The sequence below is a fragment of the Phyllostomus hastatus genome, unplaced genomic scaffold (assembly GCF_019186645.2).
Source record: "Phyllostomus hastatus isolate PE091 unplaced genomic scaffold, TTU_PhHast_1.1 phas_scaffold_182, whole genome shotgun sequence".
NCBI classification, from domain to species: Eukaryota; Metazoa; Chordata; class Mammalia; order Chiroptera; family Phyllostomidae; genus Phyllostomus; species Phyllostomus hastatus.
The window spans coordinates 7,363,855-7,378,901 of record NW_025334013.1 but is presented as its reverse complement, the minus strand read 5'-3'; the positions used below and the strand labels follow the sequence as shown (position 1 = coordinate 7,378,901).

At 61.4% G+C, this 15,047-nt stretch overlaps 1 protein-coding gene across 1 annotated transcript in view; it reads left to right on the top strand.

Annotated features, from left to right (window-relative positions):
* DHRS3 (dehydrogenase/reductase 3) overlaps positions 1 to 15,047 on the top strand; it is a 36,849-nt gene that overhangs the window by 16,007 nt on the left and 5,795 nt on the right. Inside the window, exons 2-4 of the mRNA XM_045858747.1 lie at positions 12,514 to 12,657; positions 13,343 to 13,462; positions 13,789 to 14,027. Coding sequence (XP_045714703.1) covers positions 12,514 to 12,657; positions 13,343 to 13,462; positions 13,789 to 14,027 — 503 coding nt within the window. The remainder of the gene's footprint in view (positions 1 to 12,513; positions 12,658 to 13,342; positions 13,463 to 13,788; positions 14,028 to 15,047) is intronic.

Sequence of the window (15,047 nt, the reverse complement as noted above, 5' to 3'; positions counted from 1 at the left end):
TACATTTTGGGGGTGCTTTTCAAAGACTTGGGGTCATTTCTAGGTTCCTCTGACCCCCAAAGGACCTGAGCTGGTGGGGTCTGAGTCAAGCGGCGAATGGGGAGGATCCTTGGGCCCAGGAGACTATTTACCCACATGCCTCCACAGCGGGCCTTTTCACCTTGAACCTGAAAGGCCCAGTCTGGAGGGGAGGTGGGTGAGTGGGGGGGTCTGCCTTCTTTTCTCTGAGTGTCTCCACGTCCTAGGGGCCAGGCCCTGCACCCGAGGCTCTTGAAGTTTCTAACTAACCCCTCGCAGCCTGGTGAGGGTGCTTGGACTTGTGACCTTCCCCACTTCCAATTCTCCCCGCTTCCCCAGCGGGAGGTGGTGAGGCCCAGAGATGCCAAGTGACTCATTCAAAAGTCACACAGCAAATCAACTCCAGAGCAGAGCCCTGGCCGGCCTGGCCCCAGCCAGGCTGCCTTCCATTCCCAAGGGCAGTTCAGACTCCAGGGCTGCCAAGGGCATGCGGTCCAGGACCGCCCTGGGAGATCCCTGGAACAGAGGGTGGCCCCCTGCTTGGTGGAGGGGGGCGTGGTTGGCTGGGACACTCTGGCATCTGCTTATACCTAGAGGAAGGGCCTCCAGCATCTGCTTCACTGAAGAGAAATGAACTTCCCAGAAAGCCGAGTGCAAAGGCACTTCCCCAATCTGGCGGGCAGAAAGCCCAAAGCTGACCCCGGATGCCCAGCCCCGGGTTTGGGGGGCGCCCCCCCCAGGGAGGCACAGGACGGGTCCCTGCTGCGGACGCTGCTCCCCGCTGGATGGAAGCTGCCAGCCCCCAGGGATGCTCGGGAGGGAGGAGGGCGGCCGTGCTCCAGCTGGGCCAGTGCCCACCAGAGGGGCGGCGGCGGAGGGCGTCGGGACGGTTCACGCTGCGGCCAGCAGACTGGCTGCGTGTTGCAATGTCTGGTGGCGTTTGCAGCATCCTGTCCGCGTGTGCAGCTGGGGTAACCTCAGGCCGGCGCGGAGGAGCGTGTGTGGCTCACAGGCCGCGGCCCGGAGGCTGCTGGCACCTTGCATCTCATTTACAGCTCTGGGTTCAGCGGCAGGTCAGCAGCGCCTGACATCACCGCGTTTGTTTACCGCTCTGCAGGAGGGAGGAAGCGAGGGCGGTCCCTGCAGCCCGAGGGGGACCTCCCCCCCATCCGCTCCCTGCCCCCAGTCCTCCCGCCCTCCACGCCCCAACCCCCCTCCCCATCCTCAGTCCAACCCCGCCCCTCCCCCTCCCCCTCCCCTGTCCGCACCCCCAACCCCAGATCCAACCTACTCATCAGCTCCCCACCCCTAACCCGGCGCCCCTCCAAAACCCCCTCCCCCCCTCACCCCACCCCTCCTCCCCTGCACCCCTACCAGACACCCTGCCCCACCTCCGCCCCATCTACCTACTCTTTCCATCCCTTTCCCATCCGCCAAATGGGATCCCGGCCCAATCCCCACCCAGGACTCCAGCGCAGCCCCGCCCCATCCCCTCCCGACCCCGGGCGCCCCCACCTTCCTCCCGCCCCTGGGCCCACTTTCAGAAAGACTTCCTGGAGCCGCCTGCCAGACCCGTTGAGGTTTCGCCCAGCGGCTCCTCCTGCCACCCCCTCACCCAGTTCTCGGAGCGCAGGCCGCGGCTCCTGACTGTCAGGGCCTGGGTTGGGATGGCCGGCCCCTTTGTTATTGGAAACTGATGTGTTTACCAGCGGCGCTAGGTGGGTAGCTGGCCTGCTGGGTGGGCATCCAGACACCTTGGCCTGGGGAGGCTGCCCGGGCCACCTGGAACTGTTTCCTGACGCACGGCCACCCCGTCCCCTCCCTCCGCGTAAGCCCAGGGTTCTGGAAGATGGAGGGACCTGGGGGTGGGAGGCGGGGTCTTTCTCTTTCTCCACACCTGGAACTCAGTCCACAGCAACCCCCTTCTTCCCTGTTCTCAGGCCACACCCTGTGGGGTCCTCCTTCTGTGGCAGCCCAACCCTGCAGCCAGGCAGAATCCCTTTTTTCCCATCACCTCCACCCCGGGACCCTGCCTTGGACCATGTCTGCCACCTGCCACACAGCAGCTCCTCCGGGCCCCTGCGCTGGCCTGGTTCCATTCCCACCCCTCCCGCACCTCCCATTCCACAGTCAGAGCTTGCCCCAAACCGAAGTCAGAGGCCATCTCGCTCTGTCCGTGACCCTCCCCAGGGCTTCCCACCACTGGGGGCAGAAGTCCCAGCCCCCCATGGTGACAGCCCCCAATCTCCTGCCTGTCTCCCATTGGGCTTGGCCACTTGGCCTCCTTGCTGTCACCCAACACAGGAGACCCACTCCCACCCCAGGGCCTTTGCATTGGCCGTTTCCTCAGCCTAGAACGGCCTGGAACGTGGGTGTCGCTGCCTCCTTCCCTCCCCTCAAGTCTCTGCCCAGATGTGACCTTCGCTGCCCCCACCCCCATCTATATGCCCCTCACACCCCTTCCCGAGCTGCCTGTTTCTTCCCTGCACCTCTGACCACCTCTACGTGCCGTACGGTCGAGTGTCCGTGTGCTCATTGTGACCCAGCTCCCGCATCCACACGGGAACGCAAACTCCGGGAGGGTGGGATGGATCTGTGTGTTTTCCACTGAATCCCGAGGCCTCTCACAGGGCCGTGAGGGAGTCCAGGCGTGAGGGAGGCAGGACAGGGAGCAGTGAGGGAGCTGGGCTTTGGAGTCCAGGTTCAAGGGCTGCTGGGAAACTTCTGGCAGGGCAGCTGGCCTGAGTTTCCTAGCCCGGCTGAGCCTGGTCTCTGGGCCAGACTTCCAACCCCATTACTCAGGGTGGCAATACTGAAGTGCACCATGCTGGAGAGTGGTCTCTGAGTGCTGGCTCTCCTCCCCAGTGGGGAACCCCCACCTCCAGGCCACCTGGGTTCTCCAAAGGGCGGCTCAGAGGGAGGAACTGGGGTTAGACAGAGGTCATGGGGCTTCAGCTAGTGGCTCTGACCAGAGCTTCTCCAGCCGGGTATTTTTCCCAGCTCGGTCTGCAGGAGCTGCGGCCCTACAGCCAGTCCAGTGGGCTGGTAGCGTTTGTGAAAAGAACCATCAGCCCCCCCGGGTTTCGGGGTCAGAAGTGAGAAGCTACTCTGGTCTCCCTGGATCAGCCTTTGAGACAGTTTCCCTGGAGGGTCTTCCCAGGGGGCCCAGAACCGAAAAGGTACACAAGAACCACACGCAGGGATGGGATGGGGACTTAACGCAGTCGTCACACTTGGTTCTGAGCACCTGCTTTGGGATGATGGCGAGGCTGTTAGGTTTTGAGCAGGGGTGCCCTCTCTCCTCGGGGACATGTCCCTCTCCTCGGGGACGGGCAGGCGTGTGCCTCCGCCCCTGGAAGAGACCTGAAGAGGCAGGGACATGCGCACAGAGGCTGACGGCAGCGCTATTCACAATTGCCGGAACTTGCAACCCGGCGTCGTTCCGCAGGAGATGGGTAAATAAACGGCGGTCCATCCCCACGATGGGACGTCTCGAAGCACTAAAAAGAAGGGAGCTGTCAAAGCGTGAAAAGACGTGGGGGAAGCGTACGTGCGTATGACTACGTGAGAGAACCCAGTTTGAACAGGCTACCTGCTGTGTGATTACAATCCTATGACGTTTTGGAAAGGGCCGGACTGCGGAGACAGTAAGAAGATCAGCGGTTGCCAGGAATGGCGGGAAGCCGGGGTGAGTGGGCGGAGCCCAGAGGGTTGCGGGGCAGTGGGACGCTCTGTGTGACCCTGCGCCGTGCGTACACGTCATTACGCAGCGTCCAAACCTGGGAATGCCCAACAGCAAGAGGGACCGGTGTGCAGCATGGACTCTGGGTGACAAGGACGCGTAGTGCAGGACCATCAGGGGTACCCGACGTTCCACCCGGTGCCGATGCGGATCGTGGGGGAGGCTGTGCGTGTGGGGGCCGAGGTGTGGGGGGCATCTCTGTACCTTCCACCCCATCTCGCTGTGAACTTAAAACCGCTGTAAAAAAGAAAGTCTATTAATAAAAAGTTATTTTTGAAAAGCAGGGCTAGGGCTGGGAAGCGAGTGTCTGCGGGGGTGGGAAGGTCTCTCTCAGGTAAAGGCACTTGAGCAGAGCCCGTGAGAAAAGGGCGTGGGAAGAGGGCTGCCTGGGGGAGGAGGACCGGACCGGGCGGGGCGGGGGAAGAGCTGGTGCAAAGGCCCTGAGGGAAGCGGCCCCAGAGGACTGGGAGCCGGGAGCCAGGCAGCCCAGGGTGGGGTGGGAGGGGCTGGGGGGCGCCGGGCAGCTGCGGGATTGCAGAGGTCGGCCTGGCCTCGGGTGTAGGAAGAGGGAAGAGAGTTGACTCCGCCGGGAGGTAACAGTGTTCTGGGGGAGAAGAGAGCTGGGGATCCGCTGTCCTCAACAGTCTGACCCCTCAGCCTGTGCAGCCCCCTGGGCGCCGTACAGTGGGGTGAGGGCTATCCCTGTCACCCCCTCGGCAAACACTTGGCCAGCGAGTCCGTGTGCTGCCCGGGAGTGGGGCGGTGGCATTCCCTCTGACCCTGGGAGGGGGACGCCTTGCTGTCCAGTCCTTGTCATTGGTCTGTGCTCGATGACACCTGTGCAGTGAACAGATGTGTCCTCTATGAGGCCAGCTGGCTCCTACAGGTGGAGTACAGTGGCGGAGGGCCCAGGCTGGGCATCAGATCAAGCAGGCTGGAGTCCGACTCCCCCAGGTACTAACTGAGTGACCCTGGGTGTGTATCACAAAGCCCCTCCGTGCCTCAGTTCCTCATGTGCAATGGGTGTGACACCACCCTCCCGCGGCTGCCAGAGGACTGGGTGGGACACAGCCGTGGGTGCGGGTGCCCCATGCTGGGTGCAGGCGGCAGGTGGGTGCTGGAGGTTATCCTGCGGCTCCCGAGGGGCCAGCTCCAGGCTGGATGTCACCCAGGAGGATGTCTCAGTCCCACTCAGGCTGTGGTCCCGGGGCTGGGGAGGGACAACCCCACCGGCCGACATAGAAGGACGGAGCCAGTGTGAATCTGCCTCTCACAGCCACGTGGGAAAGCCCTGCGTGCCGCGTGGGCAGCTCGGCTGTGCAGGGACAGGAAGGTGAGGGGGCACTGCAGCCCATCAGAGAGGCCCGGCAGTTTGTGTCACCTCTGACTCCCTGGGGTGACATGGGTCAGCGTCCCTGAGGCCACACCAGGGGCAGGGAGGGTTTGGCTCTCGGAGGAGAGGAGAGGCGGAAGTGTCTCAGGGTGGTGCCCAAGCACTGTCCCCGACGCTGAAGGGCTGTCTTTGGAAGAGGGGCTGGCAGGCTTGCTGGGCGTGCATGCCTGGGGCAGCTGGCACTCCCAGTCGGTGAGAGGTAGAGGCGTTCTAGTAAAAAAATAGCTTCGGGGGAGAACAAAACAAAATGAAAAATGAGCTTCTGCCCTGGAGAGTGACGGAATCTTTGGAGAATGATTGTTCTAGAGGTCTAATAAAACTACCACTGCACTGGATGGCCTGGGACCCGTGTACCACGCCCCCAGCCCTTGGCAGCCCCCTTAGGGTCCTCACTGGAACCCCCAGGGTCCCCCCACCCCCCCGAGCTCAGCTAGAAAACCTCTCCTACTGCAAAGTGTTCTCAGTGGCTGGCCCGCCGTGCTGCCGGATTCCGCCTTCCTGGGCCGGGGGATGTATCTGGGGGAGGGTGTGCCGAGTCAGGCAGAAGAATGGGAACGGAGACGCCTCTAGGACTGTGTGGTTCTGCCCCAGTCAAGGCCGTGTCAGAAGCAGAGACGCCCCAGAGGGGTCACCCAGGCACCCGGCAGCCCGGTGACTCCAGTTTTGTGGGGGCGGGGGGCGGGGGGAGGGATCTTCTGGGAGAAAGGTTTACTCCTGGGGTTAATAATAGCAATAATAATAGCTAACATTTATCACGTCCTTTTTCATCCTCCCAACCATCCTTCAAAGCAGATGCTTTAATAACTTGAATTTATAGAGCGGCCAAGGAGGTTTTCCAAGCCCGGGTAACTTGTAATGGGTGGATCAGAGAGGCGAGCCCAGGCGGCCCGGCTCCGGGCCCGTGTTCTGGGCCACTCCACTCGAGACGGGGCTCTCTTGTGGGAAACGGAGGGGGATGGGGACGGGGAAAAGCCCAGCATTCAACTCGCTCTGCGCGTGTGTCCGTGTCTGAAACAGCACCGGCCCGCACACGTACATCCACTCGCCCGCGTCTCCCCAGCACCTGCTCGAACTGCCAGTGTGGATGCTGCAGTGGTTGGTTGCTCGTTTGCCCTCCTCCGGCCACAGGGGCAGCTTTTCACCAACGTCGCCCGCTGGCGGTGCTGGGCGGACGAGAGCTGCACTCCCTCCAAACTGTGACCGTCCACCCCCACCCGCCCACCCTGCGTGGTTTGGGGTCTTCAGTGGGTATATTCTTTTCTCCTGAGAAGCCAGCGCAGCACTGCCGCTATCCGTAGCACGGGGCCCAGGGGACGAGCGCTGGCCCACCAGAGCCCTGCCCAGGGCCGTGGGGCTTCCCAGAGCTGCCGATTATAAACAGATGCTCCTCCGGGGACCAGGCGGCTCACGTCGCTGGTGGGACCGTGCTCTGCAGCTGAGCTCCAGCCGTGAATGTCAAGTCCAGGCCTGAGTGTGGGCCCCTCTGGGCGAGGAAGGCGAGGCTGGGTGGGGGAGAGCCGGTTCTCTGGTCAGCAGATGTTCCCAGAGGCCTCCGGGGCCCAGCGCCACGTGACAAGTGTTAGCTCTCTGCCTGGTACTCAGAGACAGTGGTACTCTGTGCCTGGCCCGAGCTGGGTGCTGAGGTCACGAGGTGAGTCGCAGTCCCTGACGGACCTCGTGACCTCGTGGGGGAGGCAGGGGGGTTCACCCACAGGCCCAGCACCCCCACATCTCTGCACAGTGGAGGTGCGAACCAGAGTTGGGGCTGGCGGTGGGGAACGTGAATTCTGAGCCACGCTGCTCTGCTTACTCTGAGCGGTGTGACCTTGGGCAAGTCATTCTACCTGCCTGGGGCTTACCTCCCCCATGAAATGGACACAGTCACCATCCCCACGTGGGATGGTGAGGATGCGAGAAGAACGCACGTGGAGGTACTCAGCACCATACCTGGCCCACGGCAGGTGCTCAGCAGATGTTACCACGGTCGAGTGTTGTACGTAGTGAGGATGGAGGGAGCAGCCCGAGAAGCCTAAGAGCTGAAGGGACCTTCGAGCAGGGTTCTGCGGGATGAATAGGAGTCCGCAAGCATACTTGGCATTTATCACAGAGGCAGACAGCTCATGCTGAGCACGAGCTAGGGTCACAGGGAACCCACAGCGGGTGAGATGTAGTCCCTGCCTCCCGAGAGACAGGATGTGGACCCAGCAGGGTGTTGACGGCACCCACAGGGCCAAGTGCACTGTGGGAGAGCGCGCATGCCCCGGGAGCTCTGGGGCCCCTTGAGCTCCCCCGTCATTCACTCAGCAAGTGGGGGAGAGATGCCAATGGGCAGTGGATGGGAGCCCCGAAAAGGCACTGCCAGGGGGGCGGGGGCAGCAGGCGTTGGGCCTGCGGCGCCGAGACCCCTGTGCGTGAAGGATCCGTCTCCCTGGGCCTCATCAGCCGGGAAAGCTCGGCTCCGCCTTCGTGGCTTAAGATCATAAATGGCGGCACTTGTCCCTTAGAGTCCTTGCTCCTGACACGGAGGAGCAGGAGGAAGCAAACGACAGTCAGCCACGACCCTGCCCCGAGACATGCCCTGTCCCTGTGCAGCCTGGCGGCCCCCCTCCACCTGCCGAGTTTGTAGCGGGGAGACTGTCCTGTGCAGGTAACGCCGCACCTTCTGTTTTCCGGAGCGTTAGCTCTCGGAGCGTATTTCCGTGCCGTGAGCACTCACCGCTCTAACGGCTGCAGAGGAGGGCAGGCGGAGAGGCTGCGCCGTGCTCTTCTCGGCTCCTCCCCGCCATGGGAAATCCCGGCGGGGGGGGAGGGGGCACTTACTGAACACTTAGGGGGTGCCAGCTCCGGCATGCGCAGTCCCCACGAGACCACGTGAAGGGAGGAGACGGCTTCTCTCCTGCCGGCAGAGGGAAGGGTGGTGACAAGTCTGGGTTCACACCCCGGCTGTCACTCAGCTGCTGTGTGACCTCAGACTAGGTGCTTAGCCTCTCTGAGCTGCAGCTTCCTTATACCAGGAAGTAATACAGCCACCCCATAAATCCCCCGATTTCAACGAAGTCCCCCATTTAGTCTTTGTCCCGCTCATGGTCGTTCGTGTCCCACGGTTTTCTCCTTCCTCTGGGTCTTCCTCCCCTGGAACTCGGCCCCCGGAGGCAGGCCTGTGTCTGCTCCGAGTTGCTCTCTGTCGGCTCCCGAGCACCGGGCACGGCGCCCAGGCCGCCGCGGGCCCTCTGCGCTGTTCTGGTGAGCAGATGGGCCGTCGTCTTGTGTGGGGCGCAGCATGAGGCTGAAGGAGGACCGGGTGGGGAAGGGCGCTGGGGTGGGGACACGTGACACAGGCCCAGAACTCCTAAAGCTCAGAACATCCCTCGGTGCCTCGGGGCTCAGGGGTGCCTCTGGGGAAGACAAGGATTCTGGGTTTGAATCCTGCCTCCGCCACCCACCGAGGGGGGCTTTGGACCTTTATATCCTTACAAAAAGTGGACAACAACAGCCTTCAACTTGGGGGCTGTGCGGGGGTTCCCGCTGGCTGTCACCTCTGTCGGGATGGCTCTGGGGGCGGGCGCTGGAGCCACGCCTTGGCTGGGAGGCTCCGCAGCCGGGGCCGGGCGGCTGTGGCCGGTGTGGACCCACCACCCTCACAGGTCGTAGGTCTGGGCCTACCGCTCCGGGAGGTCACAGGTCTTTGTCCTCCCTCTGACCTCCTCCTCCCCAGTCACAAGGCTCAGGAGGACAGAAGCCAACCGTCTGCCCCAGAGGGGAGGGCAGGCCAGAAGGTGTTGAGCTACCCTGAGCCCTTATTTTATAAACCCAGCTTAAGAGTAAATCCCGGGCCGCTGACCCTCCCCAGCTGCTCCCTGTCATGGGAGATAATTAAGAGGAGGCTCTGCCTTGGGTTCCCAGGGCTCGTAAATCTGCCCCTTCCCCGGCCCGCCCGCCCCATGCTCCTCTCGGACCCCCGCCTGCCTCCTGCGGCCGGGGGCTCACCTGCGTCCCGGCCCTGGGCGGGCTCTTCTTCTGTCCACTCTCCAGGGCTGGCAGCAGGCCGTTCTGGGCAGGGGCCACCTGGCGGGCCTGCTGAGCTCTACCAGCCAGGGTCCCGATGCCCAGCCGGGCCTGGGGAGGGGGGGGACTTGAGGGAGACGAGAGGCCCAGGGAGAGACAGCGGCCGCAGTGGCCCCAGCCATTCCCATGCCCTCCACTCAGCTCCCTCGCCGTCCGCCCTGCAGGGACCAGCCCTAGCCACGCCGCCACCATGGAGATGCACCCGGGTCCGAAGATGGGAACGTGCATGGCCTGGTGGCCCTCGGGGACTCTGAACCTCCCCCACGGGCCTGGGGATGTGTCAGGCAGCGCTGCACACACACACACAGAGACACAGTAGGGCCCATGCATGCCCCCCGCCCTGAGCCTCATTGTTATCTGAGACTAAAACCCCTTCCTGCCCTGCTCCCAGGGCCTCCGCCTCTGACCTGGCTCCTGGCCTCGAGGCTCAGCCCAGGGTGGTTTGAAGCTCTGGGGAACCCCAGGTCTTGCGGGCCGCTGGTCTCAGTAGACTCTGTGTTGAGGGTCCCGAGACCCTGAACAACTCCGTCGGGGAAGATGGGACAGCCTCGGCCTTAGAGAGGCCATTTAACTGCCTCCCACGCCACCCTATCTGTGCCCCAGCACTTCCATTCATCCGTGCAACAAAGAGCACAGGCTGGCTGGGCACAGGGTGGGAAACGCACAAGCCGGAGTCAAGGGCCTCGGGGCCTCCAGCCCCACAGGTTTGGGGCGGGGGTGGTGGTGGCTCTGAGCAGAGGCCTGAGGAGGCCAGTCCCACAGCCACCAGGGGCACCCTCCACAGAGCCTCTAAAGGAGATGGCCAAACCTCAGGGTGTCGCCGGGGGCAGGCCCCACCCACAGAAGGCAAGGGGTGCGACTTCACTTCGCCTCCCACACCCCAGCCCCAAGTTCATCTTCGGCTTGTCCTTCCAGCCACGTAAGCAAGGCTGGCCTCCCGGGTCCCCTGACTGCCCGTGTCCTGGGCACACCACACTGGGGCTTGAGGCCCCTGCCCCCCTTGCTGCACCTGGGAACTTGGGGGTCCGGGAAGAATTACTCTGGCCCCACAGCCCCCGGGCCCTCGGTGCCCTCGTTGCTGGAACCCCATGCACACCTGTTTGTGCCCAGAAGAACCCAACACGCCCAGAAGGAAGGGCACCCGTCTGGGCTGCTGACCCGGACCCTCAGCGGTGCCATTGGTGCTCCCAGGCCTCTGGACCCATGCACCTTCCAACAAGCCCCCTACTTTGAGCTCCACGCCTCTGACAACTTGCCCCAAAACTCTCCTAGTCCCCAGCCTCACCAGACCCGAGGGAGCTGTGTCAGCTCCAGGGTCCTGCTTCCCTTCTGTGTTGGAGGCGGGATGGGGTTAGGCAGGAGAAAGGAGGCCAAGGATCACCTTCACTCACTCAGATACACTCAGAGGATGATGGGTGGACATGGGTGTATATGGATGGATGGAGGATGGATGGATGGATAGATGATGGATGGATGAATGTAGATAGATATGGATGGATGGATGAATGTAGATAGATATGGATGGATGGATGCATGGTGGGATGGGGTGAGGTGGATAGAAGGAAGGAATGCGGGATGATGGATAGATGGGAGAAAGGATGGATGGACGGACAGACTGACGGGGTGACCAGGAAGGATGGAAGGACGCTGGGGTGGAAAGGGGCGGGCTGGCACTAAACTGCCTCCCCAGAGCAGACGCTGTGTCTAATCTTCCCCGGGAGGTACCTCCGCGGCCCGGCCTGGAGGAGCACGTCCTAGGTCTGTTTGCAGTTAACAGACAAGAAAGGGTCTCTTGGAGCCTGTCTAATTGCAGTTCGTTTGCCCCTGATGGGCCACTGGGTCAAGGAGAGGCCCCGAGGGCGTGGTCCCCACAACCCATCGTGTGGGTCAGGACTGTAATTAAAATGAACCAAGTGGCTGGACCAGGTGGGTTTTCCAACCGGGCTTTCCCAGAGTTGTCTTAGCGGTTGAGAAAACGCTTTTATTTTCCTTTTGAAACTACTTCAAACGTTTTTAAAACTCTAATAAAAAAAAAAATCAAATTCACCCGAGACCACAACACCTTGGTGTGTCCCTACGAGCCCCACCTACCTGGGGCCCCGGCTGCCCGAGGGAAGCTTCTGAGATCTCAAGGTCAACAGCTGGTCAACTGTTACTACTAACTACTGCTAATCGGTGGGACTTCGCTCTGCCCTGCCGTTGCCACAGAGCAAATTACAGAAACCAGCTGGATTCCGGCCCGAGGTCATCGGCCCTCTGTCTGGAACGCCCCCTCCAAGGCGCCGCCTCCCCAGCACAGCCTCTCCGTCTCTTTAGTTGCTTTCAAAGTGGGAGAATACGAACTTGGACCTGAAACTTATTCCTTGTGTCGGTTCCACACGTCGGGGTTTCCGTGTTGGGTTTTATTTTTAGAGGAGGCGTTTCACTGATGCTTTTAAAGAGCAACAGAAGAAACAAAAAACAGACCCATCAGCCTAATCCCCAAGGAGCCTCTCATCCCTTCTCTCCCTGCTTGTCTCCAGCCCCAGCTTTCCCTCCCTCCGCGCCCCTGAATCTTAGTTGGGGTCCTTAGTCCCACTGCCTCCAACCCTTGTACCAACAGGGGCCTCTCTGGACCCCAGGCCACGGCAGGAGGGGCTGTGTCGTCCTCGCTTAGGTCAGGGTTGGGAAACAGCTGGGCTGCTCTGCTGAGCCTTTGTGGCCGGCCATTCATTAAACTGTCCAACCCTTTTCAGAATCCATTTCTGGGTCCTGCCAGGGTCGCCTCCTGGTGTAATGAGGCCTGGGTTTATTAACTGGGGGGTGAGGCCGTTTCCTCCTCGGCGGGAGCCTGGCTGCCTCTCGTCCTCGGCCCTCCTTCCGCGTGTGACCGCGTGTGACCGCGTGTGACCACGGCTGGGTGAAGGCTGGGCTCACCCACCGTGCGCCTCATGGCCCGAGCCTCCATTGCCGTCTCACGGCTGGCGCTCCTATACCTGGCTCTAGACCTAATTGGTGAGAAAGCCAGGTTATTCCTACCTGAGAACCTTCTGGAACATTCTACGAAAGAGCTGGGCGATTGCCTCTAACTATGTGGGATAACTGGATTGGGCTGGGAGGAGGCGTCCTGCTGGAAGGAAGGACTGTGTACGACTGGCGAATAACCCGTCAATGGATTGCTCAGAAGCGGGCTCAGAAACCGCGGGTTCGCTTCAGAGTGGGCCGGACCCCTGTAAAAAATCGTATTATTCATTTGCTCCGCGTACGCTCTCTGGATGGCATGGGCTCATTCGGTGCTGTCATGCCTTCCTTCCAGATCGTTCTCTGGGGCCGGACGGAGAAATGCCTGAAGGAGACGACGGAGGAGATTCGGCAGATGGGCACGGAATGCCACTACTTCATCTGTGACGTGGGCAACCGGGAGGAGGTGTACCAGACGGCCAAAGCCGTCCGGGAGAAGGTGAGCGGCCTGGGAGGGTGCATCCTCCGCTCAGCGCAGCGGGACACGGAGAACAGCAGCCGGGGAGAACCTTCTCGTGTGGCCTGGGACACGGCACTGCCGGTGGCAGAGCGGCTGTTTCCAGAGTGCCTCTGAGGGCCCTCCCGTGAGGCTGGCCCACGCCGTGTGTGGGCATGCGTGTGTGTGCGTGTGGGCACGCGTGTGTGTGATTCAGGGGGCAGGGATTGGGTGTGTGGGTTGATCCCATGACAGAAGTAATCATCTCTTGTCCCCTTTGGAATTTAGACCCGGTGAGTTTCTCTCCCTAGGCCCTGGGGCCAGTTGGGGGGTGGGTGGGCGATACCCCATTTCCGTCAGGGAAAACCCTGCCCCTGGCCCCGGCTATCCGTGTAGACTGAGTGTGTCAGTGAGCTCTGAGGGCGCAGGAGCCGCCTCGACAAGCACATGGTGAATGTCCGCAGCTTTTACGTGACAATAACCTCATTTATTACAAACGTGCCATGTGCCAGGTATAGCTCGTGCCATAAATTATTTCTGATCCTCAGAACGACTCTGACAGGCTCATTAGCTCCACCTTACAAACCACGGCCGATGCTCAGAAGGGTGATATGGCAGGGTCCCACCCCCGTAGGGCCCAGGCCCCTGGGGCTGCCCTCATGGAGCCCGCGGCCCGTGTCCGCTGCAGGTGGGTGACATCACCATCCTGGTGAACAACGCCGCCGTGGTCCACGGGAAGAGCTTGATGGACAGCGACGACGACGCCCTGCTCAAGTCCCAGCACATCAACACCCTGGGCCAGTTCTGGGTGAGGACTCTCCCGGGGAGACCCGGGCCTGGGCTGGGAATGTGAATGTGTTCCTTCCATCCAGGGGGCCTGGGTGCTGGAAGGGAGCAAGGAGAGGCTCCCCAGGGCTTGGGGTCAGGTCGGGAGGGATGTCCAAGGGCAGGGTGGCTGGACAAGAGGCGTGACCGGGTGGACTTCCTGTAGCAGGCAGCCCTCGCCCCCTCCTGACCCAGAAGGGCTCCGTCATTGGGGTTGTATGTGTGTGCAGGGCTGTCTGTCCTCCTTGAGGGGGTCAAGGGCCTCTGGGGGCACAGCTGATCCTCACTGACCTCCCTGCCCGCCCTCAGACCACCAAGGCCTTCCTGCCCCGCATGCTGGAGCTGCAGAACGGCCACATCGTGTGTCTCAACTCCGTGCTGGCCCTGTCCGCCATCCCCGGCGCCATTGACTACTGCACCTCCAAGGCCTCGGCCTTCGCCTTCATGGAGAGCCTGACCCTGGGGCTGCTGGACTGTCCAGGTGTCAGCGCCACCACCGTGCTGCCCTTCCACACCAGCACCGAGATGTTCCAGGGCATGAGGGTCAGGTCAGTGAGCCGGGCCCCAGCAGCGGATCAGACAAGGCAGGAGGTTCAGGATGCGCAGAGAGAGCACAGATACACGGATAACGTGGAGCCCTTTCCCTTTGGCTGTGAGGTCCGGCACCTGATTGTCCACCTGCAAGGTGGTGGGATGCTACAGAGGTGTGGGGTCCCGAGTTCAGGGCGGAGAGCGCTTCCGAAGCACCAGTGCGTGCAGCGGAGTTCCACCCGCTGTCAGAAGAGAGCGGAGTGCTGATCTGTGTGTGAACCTCAGAAGGGTTGTGTTAAGCCAAAGAGCCAGAGACAATAGGGTTTATTCTGTGTGATTCCATTTGTATGAGGTTCTAGAACAGGCCAAACCGGGCCGTGGCGATAGAAGTCAGAACCGAGCCATCCCTACAGGGGTGGGGTGAGCCTGCAACGGAGCACGAAGGAACTTTCCAGGCTTTTAGAAATGTTCTGTCTTGGTGATCGGGGCACTGGTGACATGGGTAAAAATGAACCCCACTGTACACTTAAGGTGTATGCCCTTAGTTGCATGCACATCACAGGCACTCGGCTCGTGCGTGCCGTGTGGGAGTCCCTCAGCACAGCTTCCTGGTGACGGCTGGGTGTGGTTTCGGTGGTCAAGAATCAGGACACCTGGTTCTGGTCACACCTCACCTGTGTGCAGCCGGGAACTCCTACACCAGTTTTGTTACCTCTCTGAGCTTCACTTCGCTCATGTGCACAACGGTGGAAATAGGATGTTCTTGGTGAGGGTATTGGGAGAATTAAAAACAACACGAGTAACATCTAGAGCAAAGCCCAGGGCACGCTCGGTGCTTGGTAACGAACCCCTTGCTCTTGTTGTCCCTACTAACGATAAACATCTTCATAAATGCATCTGTTATTCATCTCGCTGGCAGACTGTCCCTTCAGTGTGTCACAGAAGTATCCATCTCCACCTGACTCACATGCAAATTATCATAGATTCTGAATTTAGAGGAGGCTGGATTAATGACTGTCAATGTTCCGAGTTGGCTC